A 22,247-nucleotide genomic window follows, 5' to 3' on the forward strand; every position below is an offset into this window, starting at 1 on the left:
CTCTCTCTCTCTCTCTCTCTCTCTCTCTCTCTCTCTCTCTCTCTCTCGGAGCTTTCTTTACAGAAGGGATCTTTGCCACTCTGCATGTCTGCTAGAGGGCAGTGCTCAGCCATTGAGTTTGGGCACTTTGGAAGGAGGCTGTGGAGGACACAGGATGCTTCATCGCCAGGGCTCTGCAGTCTCCTGTCCTTGCATACCCCCAGAATGCCCCTTTATCCCTCTTCTGAGATCACCTCCCAACTTCAGCCAGGTTCTCTCCAAGCCAACTGTGAGCAGGGGAGAGGCTGGCCATTCTGAATCTTCTGGATGGGGAGGAGTATAGGAGGGCTTCCTGGTCCAGCTGAGGATGGCTTGGTCAAAGAGGTTTTCCTGAGCTCTGACATATTCCTATATCCCTCGCTTCAGACTACGGGCACGCCCAGCTTTCTGGCCCATCTTAGAGTGCTGCTCAGGCCCAGCTGTGACACCCAGCTACTTCGCTACCATTTGAATCCTAGTCCATTCTTACCACATGGTGCCTGCGGGGCTCAGAGGGATCTTTCTGTGTGAATGTATCCCTCTGTCAGTGTGACCCAGTGCATGTGGGGCGTGCACTTTGTGCAAGGGGCATCCCAAGTATCTGCTGTTGTGGACCCAGATTTCAGATCCTCATCTTCTGAGGTTCTCAATTGCTTGTCGTTCAAGACCCTCTGGAAAAGGATTAAGTCACATAATTGCATCACAAAGGTTCTATCTTCTCAGGACCTGGTCCTCCAGAAAGATCTCAGGGCTCAATTCACCTACATCCAACAAAAGTTGCTTTGCCATCTTCAGATGTCTTCAGCCGTGAGGACATTTGTATGCCACGACCATGTCCATTTTACTGCAGCTTCAAGCTGCCCAAAGAGACCAAACCCCTTTAAGGGACAAATCCTCAACAATTATGAAGTTTGGGCTAACCAGCCCAAATCCAGCACCACTTCTATATCAGTTCTGATCTGATCCCTAACAGAAGCTATTATACCCTAAGCTATGTTGCACATACAGATATCAGCAGCACTTGCAGCCTGAAAAGATTTGACCAGAAAGGTGAGGAACACATGAGGCCAGCCAAAGCAAGCTTCACTGTATTCCTGTAGTCAAAATGGTGATATGATTTAAATTAGTTTGAAATGCAAAACTATAGATGCTCAACGTACTTCCCTTAACTGTGTTATTGTTATTATGTTAACATAGCAGGAATGTGGATGCTAGAATGTAGGGGTTGGAGGAAGGAAATGTTAATTGTGTGCCACATGTGGCATCGAAATGCCACTCTCATGCCACTCTCCAGGATCTAAAACAGTGGTAATCAGTTTATTTATTTTATTTATTAAAACATTTTTATGCCGCCCTCCCATTTCTGTTCCTCCCTCTCTGTGCATACCAAAAATTAAATTTGAAAAAAATGAAAATTTCTGAGGCTGATATTAGCATGTCAAATGTTGTAAGTGAATTAATTTTGGCCCTTTGGCTGATCCATAGCTATTACAAGTGTCATGTTTGCCACCAAAATTAGGGAAACCTGGGTGGTGGCAGAGGAGAGGAAGGGGTATGGGCTGCCTTGGTCCAAAATTATCTGGTTAATTTTACTGATGACTTACTCTCTACTGACGACCTCAGGTTCCCATCAGTTGGCAGCTACTCTAATGGAGTTCTGCATCTAACTGCTCTCTCCAGAGAAACCTTAATGTTTGCACATTAGCGTTATGTTGTGCTACACACATGTCCTTCCAGACATGTATATCTTATTCATAGAGCTACTTTATATAAAAGTGCTTATGAATATAACTTATTCAAATCTTCAGGAGGAAATAAGTAGAATAATATATTGGTTTTGCAGTGTTTTCATGTAGCTGTCATTTTAATTGTTTCCCTCCTAAATACTATATTCTTAAATTACCCTGAAAAAGAATCAAGTTTACCTACTGTATCTGAGTATTTTTCATTGATGAGTCACTGGTGTTTCATAAAATATAGGAAATTTCCAGGCAGCTCTTGATGGAGCATTTCTTTTGTTTGATCCTAGAAGTCATCCCCCACCCCCAAATATTAAAGGTGCTTGGAGAATTGAACAGCAGCAATAGGCCGGCAACAAGGAAAGATCAGTGGCTTAGTGGTGGAGCACAACTCCTTATTTTAGGCCATTGGGAATGGCTGCCTTTCAAGCTAGATAATACTGAGCCACCATAAATGGATAAAGAGCTTCTCATGAAAGGGCATTTAGGTCGGCACTTTACTGAAGCTGCTTCTTCCATTAATTTGCATCCTTTAGATGGGATTTTTCCTAGGGTTTGTATTTTGCTGCCTTTCTATAGATTTTATTAATCAACCAACTATACTTTGGTATAGCTGCAACATAGTGAAATTGCAATCTTTGCAGCTGACCTTCATTCTGCTAGGTTTGGGTTTGCAGTGTTCTAAAAACATATGAATAATTGCAGCAAAGAGGCCCTGGAGAATGACAGTGCTATGAAAAGGCCCCACAAACTTCTGTGAGTGAGGGATCACAAATGCACAGTGAATACCTCATGCTGAGAAGATCTGGTGTGGTACAAGAGAGACTCATATGATCCTAGGATGCGCTTCCGAAAGTATTTGCAGGCTCAGGCTAAGTGTGTCACTGTGTAGTCACATCTGTGTATCTTCGGGTTGTTTTAAATAACAGCTATGGACCTTCTCTTAAAATGTAATTTGTGGCTGCATGAAAATGGTCCCAAGTTTTGCCAGCTTTTAACAGATTTAGATTCAGCTTTCCTGTGGATCAGAGATGGATACCATAGACTTCAGTCTTCCAGCCTTGTACAGTAAGACACAGTTTGCAACACAGAAAGGGTATCCGATGAAGAGGGAAGGACCTGCTTGCAGAGCCCTCTTGCAGTAGCCCTCTATCTTGTCTGGAATGAGGATCACTTAACTGACACATCCAGAACTGGTCAACTCCTTTATTGTGCCGTTTTTCTATTTTTCATGTAGGGGAACATTCAGTAGATGCCATCTGCTCGGGTGTGGAGAAAGCCCCCCTGCCTTGAATAGTACCTTTTTGGGTTAGCCAGGCCTGGAACTTGGTTTCAGACTTCCAAGACAGGACCATTGGGGGTATGGTAAAGGAACAATTACACAAAGAACACTGGGGAGTTTTTAATAGCACCTTCCTCCCATCAACTCCTCCACCGAGGGTTCAGAGAACCAGGAGCTGATGATATGACACCATCTGTCCAGTGAGACTTACATGAATTAAGGAACATTCTGTTCAATGAAGGGGGGGGGTGCTTTGTGGAAAAAGAGGAAATACATTGCCACAAAAAAGCATGAAAGAGGATGCAGATTTTTTAAAAAATGTAATACGCCGATTCATATGTATTAGATGAAAATTTAGAAATAGTGACTATAATTTAAATAAGCATTCATACATCCCACAACAGAAAGGAATAACTGAGTGATGGGGTGGCTTGGGCTTGCTGAGTCAATTTGCTGCCCAAGTGCTAGGATAAGCATCTTCAAAATCCTTGGGCTCTCTCTGGATCCTTTTTTTGAAATAGGACTTGGAATGGACAAAATGGAGGACCATTCTTTGGAGACAGAAGAAAAATTGTAGCAAAAGTTTTACAGTCAAACATATTTTGGAGGTGGGAGTCATAGCCCCTTTTATTGTGTAAACTGCTCTGGGAAGCTTTTTTGCTTGAAGCAACAGCATATAAATATTCAAAACAAACATACCAAAATCATTACAGTATATGAGCCCCTTCCCTTGCCCAGTACACACAACATAGTATGAATTGCAGGCTATTATATAGTCTCTTTGTACAATATGTGTAGACCAGAACTGATTGTAAATAGAATCAAGAGTAAAACGCATGGGAGGTTGTGCAAAAAGAGTTAATTGTTTATTTCTCACTGTCATCTGAGGTAAGGTGGATGATGATTTGAAATAGGACTTTTTGGTGGTGGCACCCCATTGTGAGAATTACCACTTCAGAGAGAATCTTGTTTTCTTCCAGTGGGTTGCAGAGTAATTGCCTTGGACTGAGAGACCAGCAAGTCTCTGGTCTGCCATCTTTCGCCACCCAGTGGCATCTGCTCCTGTTGTTATTAGAAGTGTAGCTTCTGACACCAAGAACTGGTGTCTGGTCTTGCCTTTTCCCTCTTTCCTTTCCATCCTTTTTTCCTTTGTGCATCTGTGAAAGCAGATATTTAAATGTTTGTGGGCAGAGGCCTCCATGGGCCCTGCCCTCACTGCCTCCTCCCTCGGGTGGGGGGCAGCTGTAGGGGGGGCAGGGGCCAGCTGTAGGGGACGGGGTGAGGGCCAAAGGCCACAGAGCCATTTGGGGCTGGCGGGGCCGGGCCAGGGATTCTGTTTGGTTTTGTTAGAGCTGAGGACACCCAGCTCTACCTCTCTTTTACATCTAATCCAGTTGAGACAGTGGCTGTCCTTAACCAGTGCCTGGCCGAGTGGATGAGGGCCAATAAACTGAGGCTCAATCCAGAAAGTCCTTTCGGTGGGTGGCTCGAGTTTCCAGGTGAGTGATTTTGGCCCAGTCCCGGATGGGGCTGCGTTCATTCAGAGGACAGAGTCCGCAGCTTGGGAGTGCTCCTTGACCCAAAGCTGGCCCTGGAGGCTCAGAGGTGGTGGTGGTGGTAGCGGCAGGGAGGAGCGCTTTCCTCCAGCTTTGCCCCATCCATCAGCTGCGTCCTTACCTGGACGAGAGCTGCTTGGCAATGGTGGCACATGCTCTGGTAAATTCCCGATAGGATTATTGTAACACGCTCTACACATATTCCATGAGTGTATGATTCTGTGATTACTGCTGTAAACTGCCCAGAGAAAGGTCAATCAAGCATCTTCATCGATTGCCTTTTCCTGTATGAAGGTGGTTAGCTGCCTTTTAAATCCACCCACACTAGGAGCCCTCACAGCACGTCGTGGACATGATCTCATGGGCTTTCATGCTCAAGCTTTTGCCTAAAAAAAAGGCCATCTTTAAAATGCTTCGGGGCTCTGTCCTTCTTACACACACCCTGCTCCTCTGTCGAGCAGACCGCGTGGTTACAGGACATTAAGAGGGGGAACAAGCTACTCCCCCTCCTATTCTTTAACCTCGCTGTCCTCACAGAAGCAGGGTGCTGCTTCCCGCTTCGCTTCCGTGATCAAAAAGAGATCACTCCACACTGAAAGAAGCACCAGTCTGGAGGATGTGGCCTCTGAGCCGGCAAACGCTTCTTCGAAAGTGCGCTATTTTGAGGATGTAACTGACTCCACGGACTGGGCTACTGCAGCGCCTCTCGCAACCGAGGAACCCCTCGCGTCTGCGCTTGCGCCTCAACGCAGCTCCCCGCGAGGCATTCGAACCGCCAACCGCCCCGCAATTCGAATTCGCCTCGCGCCTCGCCCAATGATTATCCAAAGTCCCAGACCGACCGTATTCTTTACCCCGCCTACCGCCCAATCACAAGCCAAGCTGTGTTTGAAAAAGTGAGCGCGCGGTTGCTAGGTGTGATGCATTCTGAGGCAAATTGGGAAAGAAGCAGGAGGCGTGGTTTAGCCTCACTTCCCGCCTTGCCCGAAGCGATTGGTTACTCATCATTGAAGGCGGGGCTTGAGGTTGGGAAGGAAGGCGGGGCAGCGGCTCTTCCCTTTTATAGTGGAGAGGAGCGGGGCAGAACCGGAATAGGCACCGCCCACCAGCCGGCGCGGCGCGGCGCGGCGCTTACTGCGAAGTGGTGCCCACGAACTCTCTTCCTTCTCTGGAGACGCGCGGGCCGGCAGGGATGAAAGCGGGTGGTGAGTGCCTATTCTTGGGGCGTCGGGCCTGGGCTGTATGTGGGTGCAGTTATAAGTTGGGGGATGACCCATAGATCGGCACGAGCAAAGTGAGGCATCGCTCTCATTTTGCGCCTCGAGAGACTGAGGTAAGTGTAGCCTTCTCCAAAGTTGGCGCCCTTCGGAAGTGTTGGACTCCAACTTCCATCAATCGCGGCCCCCCATGTTTGCCGAGTGGGCGGTGATGCGAGATGGAGTCCGACACATTGGGAGCGCGTCAGGGCTGGGGAAAACTGTCTATTACACTTCCTGGCAGCGTTCAGGTTTATACTGTAGGGCTAAAAACTGACCGCCTAGATATGTCTACTCAGAAGTAAACCCCTTTCAGTTCAGTGGGGTTGACTGCCAGGTAACTGGATGTGGGAAGGCAGCCTTAGACAACTCCCACCCTAACGCTCCAGTTTAATCTCTTAAATTGTGTTTGGCCAAGGAAAGCGCTACCCTGTCCAGTAAAGGGAGCTGAAGCCTATGCAGGCTTCTAGGTGTGCGAGAAGGTCCCATTTAACCTGATGGAGTTGGTCTCCTTGAGTAAAAGCGCGTTTTAGTTAGGATCATGGGTTTAAAAGGGCATGCTCGTCTAGGAGTAAATTTATCTAAATTCGATGGGGTTTACTTCCAAATAAATCTTGATAGGGCTTCACGAGTGCGTAGTAATTATGCAAAATATGATCACCTTGAGTGCCAGTTTTTTGGTTGAAAGCGTGGTCCAAATTGAGCCAGTCAATATGCACCCTTTCTGTTAAGTTGTCCTAGAAGTCTAGTTATGGGGCAGCCTGCGAAATATGAATGGGGTTACAAAGGTATTTAGGTCAGTAGAAAAGACTGTCGGAGGAGGAACTCATCAGCTCCAAGGATATTAAATTGCCCCTATATTCCTTTATGGGCAAATACCTTGAAGCTCGCAACTGCCTCGATTACAGGGTAAGGTAGTGGCTTTCGAAGAGTGGTCAGATTGGAGGCAGTCATTTATACGGGACCTGTTTCGGGTGACTTTGTCGTTCTTTCCGACCTTTGTACTTTTCCCGACCTATTGGAATTAAAGGAAGGGTTTAAGGAAGGTGTGTGTTTAAAAAAAAAAAAAAATCTCAAGGAGAGGGTGCCCCAGTAATTTCGGCGGGTGGATTTAAAAAGTAAGCAGAGCCTATAGTGGGGCAGGAACTGCCCGCAGGGGGAGGGGATTGGCTTGAAGCTTCTGCAAGGGCATCGAAGACAATTGTAGAATATTTCTTGCTTGCATTTCGAACTCCCTTGTTTTCTTTAAAAAAACTGCACAGGCATAGGCTTGCGAAGCGAAATGTAGGTTAATTTAGCATCTGCAATGAAGAGTTGGGTGATACCCTTGTTTAAAAATGTTAAAGCTGGGTCATAAATACAAAATGTGTTAGCAGTATTTTCAATGAACACTTTGTAGGTACTTTTGAATGCAGATTGAAAGTTGAACTAATATCTATTGGCTTAACTGCCCTTAAACAATTGGGGGCTTGCTTTCTGTGGAAAAGGAAATACAATTCAGATAGAATTCAGATATTTTGGCAATGTTACAACCTCTACTTCCCTAAATAGGTACTGTGTCTTGACATGCAGCATTCTTTATATTGGTTGTGCACTTTCCCACAGCTTGATTTTCTTGCCTTTGAGGACTTGCAAGCAATTAGAAGGCAGCTTTATGTTCTATGGACACAAAGTTGAACAGTTTTCAAGTCCTATTGATTGCAGGAGGGTAATTCAAGGGGTGCCTTGAGGGTAGGTTCCATTCATGCAGTGGGGCTTAGTTGAGCCAGCATGTGCATAGTTGAGCCAGCATTTGCACTGTACATCTCAAATTGCTCTTCATACACATGCTTATTCCAGAATTAAGTTCCACTGAATTCCTGAAGCATGTACAAGAATGCAATCTTAAGACTGTGATCCTGTATCACTTACTTAGGAGTAAACTTCATAGCATTCTGTGGGGCTGAATTATCAGTAGATCTGTAAAAGTGACTCTGGACTGGATTTTGCCACATACATTTTCTGAACAGGAAGAAGCCCGTGTAAATAGTCACATGTGAGCATCTGTGTGTTCTTTTGGGTGGGTGTCTGCCAGGAAGCCTTGGTCCATTGCAGTTTCCCACCATGAGCCACTCTTGTTGCCCCACCCTAGAGAAATTATTGCAGGCATCCAGATTTCACCCTGATTTACCTCCCAGTCATTAACTATGCCTAGATTTCTGTAATTCCCAACATTGTCCAAATATTTCCGACTGTTAAAGGGGAAAATGATTATATAGCAAAATGGGACAGAGCAAATAGAGCGCCTCCCATGGAGCATTGGTCGTCTGCTGCCTTGGGGCTGGTTGGTTGGTTGGTTTTTTAAGAACTGTCAGGGAAGTCAGTGACCGTCCAAAAAAGGTAGAGGAGCTAACATCCACCCTTCCTGGATGAGCTGCAGACTTGGAAGTGTTGAAAACGTGGGGGATACTAAGAATCAAGAGAATTACATATGTAGGAGCTTTTGTTACTTCTGTTTCTCACCTTGTTTTCCCTGTGTCTGGTGTGTTTCCATGGCACAAACAGGTTCTTCCCATCCTTTATTATTCAACCCCCCACCCATTCCTGTCACTTGTGTGCAAGTTTGCCTATATGCAGTCTTGCCTTGTTAGTTTCCTTTGTTTCCTACTCTACCTTAGCACTAGTTAGTCCAGAAAAGAGTAAAAAAAATCAGACAGAAAATGACAAGCAGGCAAAAGAACTACTTTAAAAATATTATGAATAGATGTGTGCAATTTTCTGGGATTGAAAAAGAACTAGTGGTAGTCACCCTAAAGGGGTGTTTGGGCCTAGACACAAGCAGTGACAGTGATGGTGAAGGGGTGCAAAGGGTTTTGCTGCTCCTGGCACTCCAAGGTGAAGTTGCACTCCCAGGTTTGAGCAGCACAACAATCCATTGGTGTTTGGACAGCCCCAGAACAACCACTTCATAACTAAAATAATTTCAAGCCTATTTAATGGTTTACGGAAGTTCCTGGACCACTGCTGAACATTTGCTGTGTGGATTGGATGGGGGTGTCTAAAGAGGGGGAGCGAGAAGCAGGCAAGTGGGCTATGGCACTTAAAACTGGTTTCAGGATGCAGTAGTGTGGAGATAACAAATTCTAAACATTCCAGAACCTTAAATAAATCAGGCATTTCCTGACCTAGGCTACTGCTATTGGTTTCCCTGAGGTGTGCACCTCAGCGAATGATCTCAGGAAGCTGGTGGGTAGAATGAGGGTGCATTGGGCTTAGACAGGAAATACTGGACATCCAGGGGTAGGGAAGAGAGTTGGCTTACTGTTGGGGCAATGAACTTTGTGGTTGCCACCAGCTGCTTTCCTTGCCTTCTATAGCATGTGCAGAAACCTAGAACATAGAAAACAGAGCGAGTCAGAAGGGGTCTCCTGGGCCATCTAGTCTGACCACCGGCACCAGCCGGCTCCACTCACGACATGCCCACCATGTGGACGTCCAGCCTGTCCTTGAACATCCGCACTGATGGGGCCTCAGCGACCTCTTGGGGAAGCCCATTCCACACCCTCGGGGTCCTGACTGTCAGGAAGTGCTTCCTGGCATCCAAAGGGAACCTTGGCTCCCTGAGCTTTGCTCCGTTGGAGCGCATCCTGCCTTCCTCTGCAGGGGAGAACAGGTCTCTACCCACCTCCATGTGACATCCCCTCACAAACTGTATGTCGCCAACATATCCCCTCTGAGTCTCCTCATCTCCAGGCTGAAGAGACCCAGTTCGCTCAGTCTCGCCTCATACGGCATCCCCTGCAAACCGGCCACCAACCTTGTGGCCCTGCGCTGCATTGACTCTAACCTGGCTATATCCTTTCTGTAATGAGGGACCCAGAACTGAACACAATACTCCAGTTGCGGGCGCACCAGAGTCGTGTAGAGTGGGAGTAATACCTCTCTTGATCCAGATGCCACACTTCTGGCTATGCAACCAAGGGTGGCGTTCGCCCTCTTGACCACCGCATCACACTGCTGACTCATGTTTAGCCTGCAGTCAACCAGCACCCCGAGATCCCTTTCACAAGTGCTGCTCTCCAGCCACTTGTTTGTTTATTTGGGAAGCTTCTATGCCGCTCCATTCGCCGAAGCCTCGAGGCGGCTCACAGACATAAATAAACTTCGTTAAAATAATATAAATTAACAGTATAAATTAAGTCGCCCTGGCCAAAGAATAAAATAAATAAACATCACTTATCACCTAACCTGTACTTATGACAGCTATACCTATGCCCCAAGTGCAAGACCTTGCACTTATCCACATTGAACGCCATCCTGTTGTCTCCGGCCCACTTCCATAGTCTGTCCAGATCCTTTTGGATCTGGAGTACCTGCTCCTAAGTTGTGGCCACTGCTCCAGTTTTAGTGTCGTCTGCGAATTTGATCAGCAGACTATTCACCCCTTCTTCCATGTCGTTAATGAAAAGATTAAACAGGATCAGCCCCAGGACAGAGCCCTGGGGGATCCCGCTTGTCACTGGCTGCCATCCTGATGATTCCCCGCTAATGGTTACCTTCTGCTTTCAGTCAGTCAACCATGCCCTAATCCACCGGACAGTGCTTTGGTGTATCCCAAAACTCCTCAGTTTCTCCACCAGGATATCATGGGGCACTTTGTCAAAGGCCTTGCTGAAATCCAGGTATACCACATCCACTGCATCCCCTCCATCTAGCCATCTTGAAACCTTGTCATAGAATTCCACAAGGTTTGTCTGGCAGGACCTGTTTTTGCGGAAGGCTTGGAAGAGATTCAGGTTCATTTGGTTGAGGTACCAGGGAATTAAGAATGTGTCAAAACATATCTACGTATGAATTGCTGAGGATATATTCCAGGTAGAATGCTGTGGGTGGAAGCAAAATGTACTGTTGAAATTGGTTTGGTCAGTCCTTTTGGCCCCATCTCTTGCATCTCAGAATAAATGACTGAACTGTGCCATAATATTTCACCCTGGAACAGAATCTGTTTTATAACCACAGTGAGAGTCCATTATGTTGCTGGAAAGACCATGCAATTCTATTAAGGATGCCTGCTTATGAACTGATTTGGAATATTGCTTTGTGTTTCAGTGCTTCTATATCATCTCTTTTTTGGTGATTTGTGCTTGTTTTAGTGATCCACTGTAGATGCTCCAGATGCTTTTTGGTTCCCTCAAAGCGAAGGCTGAGAAAGAGACCCAGAGTCCTCACACTGCTGTGTCTTCCTGAAGATGTTCTGTTCCATGTTCTTAAGGGGCTACCTGCTGAAGATCTCCTTTCCCTCCGAGTTGTAAGCTCCCTCTTTTACCCACTGCTGCTTACTTTACTTAATTTTAATTACTTTAAGTACTTAATTTAGTTCTTACTAAATTAGCTCTACTCTGTTTTGTCCTTTCCTGGTCATGCTGGGAACAAGGTTAGATCCTCAGTGCAGGGGGTTAATGTCTGCCAGTGATTTTCTGGGTTTTCCAGAAGTAGAACTAGAAATTTTTTCAATGGTCTAAATGTTAACTTATTGAACTTGTTTCTTTGACTCATATACACCCCAACATAAATTCTCCCACAATAGACACATAGAATATCTGATATCTAGTAAACAGAACTAAATATAATCCATGTCAATTTTATGTGCAGTATATAAAAGTTTTTCCAATATTTACAAAATACTGAAATATTAGCTTGGGGAAAATTAACTATATGATACCACTTAAATGTTATATTCAAACACCTTCATAGCGTGTTTCCCCGAAAATAAGACCGGGTCTTATGTTAATTTTTGCTCCAAAAGATGCATTAGGATTTCAAGTTGAGAAAAATCTGGTTTGGAACTACTAGCTGACCCTGTTTCACTAAAGGATGGCTGTGGTCTGTAGGTATCAGCTCAGGGAACTTGGGCAGGAGGGTCTTTTGTGCTCTTGTCCTGCTTGTGGGATCCCACGGGCCGCTGCCTGGCCACTCTGAGCAGGAAGTGGGATGAGATGGACCCTTGGTCTGATCCGGGGCTTCTCTTATATATATCTCATTTTTTAAGGCAACCAAACAGCAGTTGGTCTGTCTTTATTGCTAGCATTCTGCAATAACAGAGGGCAAATGTACCATGTATAGGTCTGGCCAGGAGCCAACTGCATTGTGCATAGGGAAGAATTGTTGCTTTTTTCCTCCAGTTTCCCAATGGACAACTGAGCACTAGGGTTTGTCAAGGTGTGCCTTAGAACAATAACTTAGAGAAATTCATATCCTATATTTTTCCCATCTAACATGATGGACTGCAGTACAACAGCCCAGAGGGTCATAGACAAACTCAGCCATATAAGGAATGCAAGATTTTGAGGGAAACTAGAGCATGGGAAAATCTGTTCTGGAAAAATTTCCATCTCATGCTGCTACTTCTGTCTAGGGTTTTGGAGTGGCATGGGTCACAAGCTTGTCTCGAGTTTCTCTACATTTCAAGGTCAAACATGGTGCTAAAATAATTGCATGAACCATTTAATATCTTTTACTTTTAAAAAAATAGCTGTAAGAAAACGAGTTGTGCTAAATCAGACCAGAAGCCTGTCTAGTTTGGCATTTTGTTGACACAAGGACGAAAGAGATGTTTGAGGGAAGCCTGCAAGGAGGATGCAAGTGCAGCAGCACCTCCCTCCTGTGCTCTTAGTAGCGAGTGTCCGAAGGCGCAATGCCCGTGCCATTAGAGAGAACATCCAGCAGTCATGAAGGGCAGACGGTGATGGTGGGGAGCTGACGGCTCTCCCCTTTCCCAGGTGAAGGAGCAACTTTGCCAAGGGCATTGCATGTGAGGGGAGGCTTGACCATCTTTCCCTTGGCTTGCAGTGCTAATCCTGAGAGTTTCCCGTGACTATTTCTTAAGAATTAAAGAAAGGAAGAAGGCACTTAAATCCATGTATTTCATATGCCCCTCGTTTGGTTCTCTGCCTGTACATGGGCAATGCAATGCGGGTTGTGGGCTCTAGCTTTTGTGTTAGGTTTTGTGACCTTTAAATAGGCTTTTTGACACCACCTCAGCTGTAATAAGCGGCTTATCTCTTTCAGGTGCACCCTCATCTTAAGTACCTTGTAGATAACCATGCTAGTGTTTGGGCGTGTGCAAGTTTTCAAGAAGTGTGGCCTTCTCCAAGCAACTTGAACATGTTTGAAAGGTAACTCATAGGAACTTAAGAAATACCAAAGTTAAGGGGAACAAGATGTGGCAAGGTCCCATACTTGGATTGTATTTGAGAACAGTGGCTGACAGCCCTGAATCATTTTAAGTGCTCTGGGCTTGCTTGTCCATAGGAAATCAGAGCTTTAAGCTGGTTGAAAGAGGGTTTTTTTCCCTCTGAATTTTTCAACTGTCACTGAAGCTTTGGTTCTGCTGGAGCACTGTAAAAACAGAGCCCCCCGTAGGGCCACTGTTCATGTGGAACGCCTCACTTAGCTACCTTCTGAAGACTAGTTCATTCTGTTTCAACAAACAAATCCTGTCTGATTTATGGCAACCAGAGCACTGGAGATTGAAGCCATTGAAATATATGTTGTACAAAGAAACTTAATCTAGTTCATTTAGCATGCTTGAAGAGCTATATGCCTAAGTACCTGTGCATCTGAGATAACTGCAAGTACTTTTGATTCAGTTGAAGGGAAGGAAAGTAGAGGTGATTTTTCACCCATCCCTTTTCTCTCCCTTATCTTGCCCCTCATGCTGGACCATATGATTCTCCAGCCTTCCAGAGCAGTTTCTCAAGGAACAGGCATGGGATTAACAGCAGCTTCTGTTAGTGGGGACCTCCCAAAAGGATCAAAAGTTCTTCTGCAAATGGAAGAGGACCTCTTTTGTGGGAAGCGTCCTATTCCACATTGCTGACAACTTATATGCATTATTTCCAAGTACGTTGAAGAAAGGCGGGCTTCCTTCCCCTTACTAGAATCCATACAATCTATATGTTTCTCATTTGCGATGTATTAAATATTTACAAGTTTTGTATTAAAAAATAAAGCTTTGGATTTGTTTGAATATCTCAACATGGAAGTATATTTCATTGGGTTTTTGACTACTAGAATTTTTTTTAGATATTTATAAGGCATGTAAAATTTATGAAACTTTCTTTCCTTTTGTTTTTTAAATGTAAGACAAATGATCATGCCAAATGAGATCTTGATTGGATTTTTTTTTTTTAATGGCAGCAGAACACTTTGCAGAAAACCCACAACGTTAGGTGTCCTGTGATTTGTGCAGACAGTGCAATTGTCATGTTCTCCAAATGACTTGGAGAAACTGTCTCTGTAGATAAAAGAAAATATTTAGTGCCTGTATGTTATCCTGATCGGCCTTCCCCATGGCTTGGGATGTTAGAAAATCCTGCCTTGTCCTCTGGCAAAAGGTCCACTTTCTCTACCCTGGTTTGACTATTTTACGGTGAAATAAAGATTGTAACCCTACAATTCAGAACATGTTTGGCCCCATTCTCTCCTTTAAATCTTGAGTGCTGAACCTCCTCTCTCTCAAGGGCCAGATTTCATCTTGGAGAAGCTTTAGAGGGACAGATTTCAAGAGCTGTCCAAGTTGCTAGCATATTTTGAGTAATTTTCTTATGGCTCGTAACAAAGCCTTAGAGGCATCTCAGTCTTTAATAATGTGGGGAAATCGTGCAAATGCTGGGAAGTCACAAAGAGCTGGCAGAAGGGGGGCTACGACCCAGCAGGGAACCCGCTGTGCCAGCTTGGCGCTCCAGGAAGGCCACATCGGGTTCCGCTCCCCTACGCTGGAGCATTGGTGATATGTTTAGGGTTGGATATTGCTTTACCCACACCTTACATCTGTAAGATGATTATTTAGGCACCAATGGGGGTGTGACAAGTATTGGAACGTGTGTCTATGAATTGGTTCCAAGTAATTTCTTGTGTTGAAGAAAACAAAGCAAAACGGAATTTTCAAGATCCCGTGTCTCTTGTGTTTGCTTTTTAAATGGAAGCCCTGTGTATCTCCTCAGGGCTGCAGAAAAGGGTAACTTTGAAGCTGCTGTGAAACTTGGCATAGCCTATCTCTACAATGAAGGCTGTAAGTATCAGGGGCCTGTACTGAAATGCGTGTGCATAAAATGTTTAGAAGGCTGGTATCACTAAAGCATTAGAGGTCTGCGGGAGTTAGTTATCTTGTCCACCTGCTGTTCCCTGTAGACATTTGTATTGCTCTGCTTGTGTTAGGCATTTCATTTTACCTCAACCCATATAACTAACTTTGCTTGGAGCTGTTTGGACTCTCAGAACAAGGTTGGAAAGGGGAGTTTTGTGGGCTCTGTGGCTTTGCCCCAGCCACAACCCCTTTGGCAACTGTCTCCGTGGCTCCTTCCCTGCCCTCCTCCTGCTGGTAGGGTAGTGGAATTGAAGCAAGCTAAAAAGCTGGGCAAACGGGCCAAGTAAACAAGATCACGGACATTTCAGTCCAGAAATGGTCCCTGACATACCCCAAACCCATCCTGATTTGGGGGGAGGGGGGACAACCAGTGGATCCGCTTCCTCCTGTCCCATCAGCATGATCCTGACCAGCTGCAGCCACAGAAATCCGTTGCCTCATGGAGCTGCCTCCTGCGCCACTTCACTGATCTCTCCTTTCCTGGCATTTCTGTCCAGCCCAGTTTCTCATCTCCAGATGCAGCTGTAGATACTGGGGACCCCCTTGCTATTGGTGGACTTTGGTTGCTTCTCCAAACAAGTTCAGTGAATGTCCAGGGCTCTGGGCATCCAGACACAGCTGCAGCCAGAAGCAATATTAGGCTTTTTCTCTGATATTGGTACAGACCAAGGAGTCAACGTTGGTTGCCAACCCCGTCCTCCCAACCCATCTCCAGATTGTCCAATGATCCTGGAAGGCTCCGTCAACAAGGCTTTATATTTTCAGTGTCAGCCAAACCCTTTTTATTTTCCTGTTTTAATTTTTGATTGGGTTTTTAGTTTATATTAATGGTCAGATGCTGTGCCCTGTTGATTCTCCTGGACCTCTCAGTGGCTTTTGACATTATCGATCATGATGTTGTCATGGGCAGGTTAGGGGCACTGATTTGCAGTAGTTCCACTCCTTCCTGGCTGACCATGTCCAGAAGGTGGCGCTGTGGGATAGTTGCTCTGCCCCATGGTTCCATCTTATCTCCCATGCTCTTTAATGTCTACATAAAGCTGCTGGGAGAGGCCATCTGTTTGGACTGAGGTGTCAGCAATATGCTCTACCTCTCCTTTACGTCTGGTCCAGGTGATGGGGTCTCTGTCCTGGATCAGTACTTGATAATGGACTGGATGAAGGTCAATACATTGAAACTCAATCCGGGCCAAACAAAAGTGCTGTTGGAAAATCAGCTTTGTCTGCTGGGTTTGGGGGCCATTTCCCTGTCCTCACTGGAGTTGCCGTCCCTTGGAACCCTCAGTGTGGGGCCATCCTGATTTATTTAATTTCTATATCTCCCAGAAGCCGGAGCTCTGGGTGGTTTACAAAGCACAGAACCATCCAGATGACTGTGACTGGATAGGGCAGTGTTTGGGAGGTGAAAGCCCATGGCAGCATGTTTTCTGTATTCATTGTACAGCGCACTCTTGCACAGAGTGTGCTATACTACAGCCTTCCATTAAGGACAGTCTGTTCGTTGAACCTCCTCACTTCTGCCTGTATGACGCAACAGCACTACCTTTCTTGATTGCCTGTGAGCCTTCGTGTCTGTTAAGTCCCCAGTCTCATTACTGTGCTCTCAAAGAAAACAATCCAACCAAATAACTCCGAAATGTATGTCTTATTCATTAATTCATTCCTTGCCCAGTATCAGTTGCTGATGAGGGTCGTGCAGAAGTAAATGGGCTGAAAGCATCTCACTTCTTCAGCCTGACAGAGCACCTGAACACCTCTGCAGCACCCTTTGTCTGGCTTTTCATTCGCCCACCCTGGTCTCTGAGTGGAAGCTGCTGCAAAGCTGTTGTCTATGAAAGTCTCAAAGCAGAATGTCAGCAGCAAAAAGTAAGGCTTATTTCATGGCTTTTAGATTTTGACTGTTCTTTATGTTCTCTTTATCACTGATGCAGGCAGAAGCTTTTTATGTAGGGAAAAGTTTCAGTCAATTGGTTGTAGCCAAAGTCCAGGTATCCGGCACTCAGGAAAGTTATATGGGGGTGGTGTAATTTCACGTGTTTAGTATCAGCCACACAGTGGAACAGAATAGACAACTTCTAAGTAAATAGGCAAATAGCCTTCTAAGTATTAGAGAAATGATTCTAGTGAGCAGAACCAATAGCCAGGAATTATAGGAGTTGCCCTGCAAAAGATCCAAGGAGCACCAAGTGCCTCTCCCTGCAGTCAAGCATCCTGAGAAACTCTGCTTTCACGTCTTTTACAAAAAGTTTCTAGCCATTATGGTTGTGAAGATGTATCATGATATAGTTTAGCCTGCCAAAAATACTTAGAGAAGCCCTTAGTGGATGTCAGTTGGTGTTTCAGGGGTGGGCACATAGTTCCTTCTCCCTGCACCCTCCCTCCAAGAAACTGAAAGACAGTGCCTGTAGGTAGCCTAAACAGGCACCATCATGTGTTGCCTCTTCAAGTTATTCCTGGACTACCATTCTCTGTTTCTCTCCTGGGCCAGCTGGCTGCTGGTTTCCTCCTCTTTGAGCACCAGAGATACCAGACATGAGCTTGCCATCCATGGTAGTCTCATTTCCCTCTCCTTCCAATTAACTTTAAATTGCTACAATTTTGGAATAGAATTCCTTGAGAGCAATGATGTTAGCAACAGCTTGAATGATCAGACCAAATCGAGCACCTTGATTTGATTAGGCATCACACCTAATTTGTAAAAATAGTGAGTAGAAGGATCCATCTCTGGAAGTTCACTGGGGAGCTTTGATCTACAACAACTCAATAATATGGACTTCTGATTTCTTTCCATAGCAATGTTTTCTCACAACACCTTTTTTGTTTTAGTCTCAGAGAGGGTCGATTCTCTATTGCCTGGCTAAGGTTCTAAACCTCTTTGAGGTAAGATTTGTTAATGAAACTGTTCTGCCATGGTGTGCCTTTTACGATTTTATGAGTTTCTTACAGTCAAAAAGGGCTTGGGCTGATGTCATGTTCCTGGGGCAGGAAGGATGGGGCTTATGTGCACTTTTTATCGGGAGTTGTATTACCTCAGGGATCATCACTGTAGAATCGCAGAAACTAGACAGACCCTGGTTTTGTCTTGTGACTCCATTTTTAATGGGTCTGTTCTGCTGTAATGGTTTAGATCATTCTCTTCCTCCTGCTCTCAGTCTTGTCTCAAGTCCCCTCTTGTCTCCATATATCCCTATCCAGTCACCAAGATCTTCAACCGAGGTCCTTTCCCAAGAATCAAGTGAGAAAGGAAATGGCTAGGAGAAGGGCTTTCTCTGGGGTTGTGCCTGGTGCCATCACTGTTCCCTTTCCGGTGCCAGATGAAGACTTTTTATTTCACAGTTGTTTTAGTAGCTGAACCAGTTTTTAACATTGCTCTGATTTCTATTGCTGTGTGCTTTGTTGTGACCTTGTTCACCTTGAGTGTCCCCTCTTGTATTGTTTTACTTAATTTTATTCTTGTACTGTTTTTGTTGCTGCTGCTGTTTTTATTGTAAACTGCCAAGATAGTCCTTTGGGTTATGGGACAGCATATGACTGTAATAAGCAAGCACCCCTGTGCGGTAGGCTGGGCTCAGAGTTACCCACTTGGTTCTGACCAGGGTCAAGATCACGTGAGTCTCGGGACCCATGCTCTTAACTGCTACACCACACGGGCTCATGTGTTGAAGGACTGCAAGCATCTCCCAAAGTTTAAGACAGTGTACGGTTTAGTGGGACTCATCTGGATCAGAGGGTTCCCTACATGCAATGAATCTCCCCCCCCCACCATAAAAATGCTTCCGTTTCAAACCATTGCACAAGGTTTAGTCAAAGAGAGAGCTATGTGCATGTGTGTATGCGCACGTGCACACACATACACACACAGTGGTAGCATGGTGCAAAAGATCTGCATTTAGAATTAAAGAATTTTAAGCCCAGGAATTAGTTTTGAGTACCAGAACTGTTGGTGAATCTTGACATTTTAGTAACAGAGTAGATCCTACAATTCTGGTATCTGACCTCCTTGGGTTTGAAGTATCTTTTTTAGCTCTAAGAAAACCTTGTGCAGTGACTTGGAAAGTTGGAAGCAACAGCATCTCCTGGGATTTGTGGTATTTAGGGAAACTTCTGGCCCAAATGAGTGATGTCATAGCTTCCCTGAATTGTCCGCACCCACCATGTTGGGCCTACAAAACTGTGGAAGAGGCTTGCATCCAAGACTTAAAATGAATATTGGAATACTGTAAAGTAGCTGTAAAGTTGGCAGCAATAATTTTTGCCGTTGTTGTTAGGATGAAGAAAAGAGAAAAGAAGCCCTTGAAATGTTTGAGATCTCCTCAAGGCAAGGTTGCCTGCACAGTGCTTACCTACTTTGGGAAAATAACAGAAAAGCTGCTGTGAGTATGTGCTGAGATGCTGGGATTGCATTAGCAGGTACAGTAAAAAGCTGGAAGAGCTTTCCAGGGCCCAGTGATGTATGGTTCCCACTGAGAGATGAGGCTTTCTTGAGCAGCTGGCATGGGCAGGGGTAATGAAGGAAGGAACGCAGTTTGGGGCAGCTGTTTGGCGTCCTGCTGGCCAAATGGCCTAGGATGCTTACCCCGGCAAATGGGTTTTTGGATGCCTGAGAGTCATTTTGGTTTGTCTGTCTGAAAGAAAAACTATTGCACAATTATTTTAAGAGTTCAATAAAATACATAGGTGTTAAAACTCAACAATATGAATCTGACACAAGTGATTGAAAGGTACAATACAAAGCCATCACAGTAAAGTATGGTAAAAATGAGGCAGTAAATCGGCCAAGAAATAGAAACGGAGATGCAACCTTGACACGTAGTAGGAATTAAAGCTGCAGAGATTTAATGAGCCTGAAAGAAGAAAAACAGGCTTAACCTGGTGACAGAAAGAAAACAATGCTGATGCCCGGAGGAGCATTCCACGCATGGGGTGCCACCACCGAGAGGACCATCTGCCTAGTAGCCACCTTCCAAACTTCAGAATGAGGGCTGCTCAGAGGAGGGCTGCCACAGGTGACCTTACAGCATGGGCAGGCACATAAGGGAGGCGGTAAAGCATAATTTCACTTTATAGGTCAAACCCACAGTGTTGAACTAGACTTGGAAATGAACAGGAACTTGGATAGTATGCAGTTTGCATTTTGTTAGTAAAATACCCAGGTGTCTTTCACTCAGCTTGTATTGTATTATGATTGCATCTCTTTGCAGATGTTGGACCCTGGTAGATATCTCCAGAGCCTCAGAAAACTCAGGGATTACGCAGCCAAGGGCTCCTGGGAAGCCCAGGTAAGATGGCCTCTCCTGGAACTGACAGGGGTTTTTGAATTGAGATACAGTACTTTTCTTTTACTTGGCTGCAGCATACACATGGAGCGCTATCCAAGCGGCTTCTGTTCCATTCTCTTCCTGGTCACACAGCCAAGTGCATATCTCTTCAAGGGACTGCTCGACCCAGGCACCGGTGCTTCTTCATGGAATGATCGGGCCCCAATGTGAAAAAATCCCATACTTAACCCTTTCTTCTAGGGCTGCCTCCCGATTTGAAGAGGGCCCTGCCACGGTGGCAGTTAGTGGGCCCCGCTGTTCAAAGAGCTTTTTTGCTGGCAGTGCCCTGGAAAAGCCTCCTACTGTTTTAATTTCCCACAGTGCTCTGGGGTAAAACAACATTGGCCAGTTTGGGCTGTTGGAGGAAAACTTAGTATGGCGGGTAGTTTTCTAGCTGCTGTCTATAAAAAGTCTGCAGCTAGAAGGGGGAGCCGAAGCTGATGCTGGCACTGCGGGGGCACTGCAATTCACTGGCAGCTGCACACTGTTGCCAAGTGCTGATGGCAGCTTAGCTTTGCTCCGGGTATTGAAGACTGTGTTACTTAAGTCCACAAGTGTGGCAGGTGTTTGTGTTCCTGGCATCACTGAAAAGGCATTCCTGACTTTGGCAGAATGACGAGTCTGTTTGTTCCTTGAGTTGCGAAGTTGAGCAATTTCCTCTTGATTTGTGCGGTTGCCTTGTCTGTTAAACAGATAGCTCTAGCCAAAGCTTGTGGAAATGGGAACCAACTTGGACTGGAAACAAAAGCCTCCAATGAGATGGTGTCTCAGCTCTTCCAGACCTCAGTGCCACTAAACAAGCAGAGCATCTTCACTGTCCAGAAGGGGATGAATGAAACAATGAGGTAGAGATGTGCTCCAGCACCTTAATCCATCCAAAAGCCAAAGGAAAGAGTGTTACCTGTGCTAAGTAGCTTTTGTTGACTGCTTTCCCACCGTGGCTCTGCATAGGAGGACAAGCATCCGGCTAGGTTACTAGAGGAAGTGTTCTTTTCTTTTTGAATTAAACTCGCTCTTTTGGGGAAAAGGCATATAATACTTTCAAGAAAATACTGCAAGTCTTTAAAATCACTGTCAGTTTCTGATCAAAATGTGGCTATTATAAGCTGTCAAACCTAACGACAAGCCATGGGTTGTGATAAGTTGTGAACATCCCCACTTGAACAGGTTTTGAGCAATTTTCACCCTATCATTTTCAGGTAAATGAGCATTTCCTTCAGCAACAGACATTTAAATGAGCATTTCTAGATATCGGAAATTTCGGCTCCACAGTTAGCGTGGCCTTTTCCAACTGTGAAGCTTTCCATATGTGCTGGATTATAACTCCCCATCAAGGTGGCATGGCGGCAGTTGTAGTCCAATATATATGGAGGGTACTAGCTGGGGAAAGATGAGCCTAGTGAAAGTTGGGATTAGGGGCAGTCTCTTCTCTCCCGCTCCACCCAGTTGTTTTGGATGTGCATGCTGGATTTAGTGATGACAAAAAGTCCTCTACCTCTGATCAAACACTTGACTTCAGCTTGTTAAAATGCTTCTAGCTTTAAACTGCATGTGTCTCATTCTAGTCTGGCAGGAGAACTTAAGCCTGACTTTAAGCCAGGCTGCAATGTCATTACAATTAAACACATATCTAGTGACAGCTAATGATTTTCAAGCACCAAATGCAACCTGAAATGAAAGAGATCTTAATGCTTGGGTATTAGTATTCCTTCGGAGAACCTGGATGCAAACTATTCAGGACTATACAGACCAAAACTAAGAGCTGGATTTGAGCCCAGAAATCAAAAGGCACTGAGTTTAAATGATGCAGAACAGGCGTGCTATGATCTGAATGCTCATTTCCCACAAATGTTCAAGATGTTGCATTCTGAAACATGTTCAAGGGCAGCTCCATTACAGTAATCTAACCTGGCATGGGTCACTGTAGCTAGTTCAGGTTTCTTCAGATACG

At 45.2% G+C, this 22,247-nt stretch overlaps 1 protein-coding gene across 1 annotated transcript in view; it reads left to right on the top strand.

The window, feature by feature from the left end:
- Nucleotides 1–5,727: 5,727 nt before the first annotated feature.
- The window catches only part of CCNF (cyclin F), a 29,008-nt gene continuing 12,488 nt past the window's right edge, over nucleotides 5,728–22,247 (top strand). Inside the window, exons 1-9 of the mRNA XM_044433806.1 lie at nucleotides 5,728–5,800; nucleotides 10,984–11,138; nucleotides 12,899–13,005; nucleotides 14,836–14,903; nucleotides 16,651–16,844; nucleotides 17,805–17,858; nucleotides 19,247–19,351; nucleotides 20,180–20,257; nucleotides 20,990–21,141. Coding sequence (XP_044289741.1) covers nucleotides 5,788–5,800; nucleotides 10,984–11,138; nucleotides 12,899–13,005; nucleotides 14,836–14,903; nucleotides 16,651–16,844; nucleotides 17,805–17,858; nucleotides 19,247–19,351; nucleotides 20,180–20,257; nucleotides 20,990–21,141 — 926 coding nt within the window. The 5' untranslated portion in view covers nucleotides 5,728–5,787. The remainder of the gene's footprint in view (nucleotides 5,801–10,983; nucleotides 11,139–12,898; nucleotides 13,006–14,835; nucleotides 14,904–16,650; nucleotides 16,845–17,804; nucleotides 17,859–19,246; nucleotides 19,352–20,179; nucleotides 20,258–20,989; nucleotides 21,142–22,247) is intronic.

This window comes from Varanus komodoensis, unplaced genomic scaffold, assembly GCF_004798865.1.
Source record: "Varanus komodoensis strain SLA01 unplaced genomic scaffold, ASM479886v1 scaffold26, whole genome shotgun sequence".
Classification (NCBI taxonomy): Eukaryota; Metazoa; Chordata; class Lepidosauria; order Squamata; family Varanidae; genus Varanus; species Varanus komodoensis.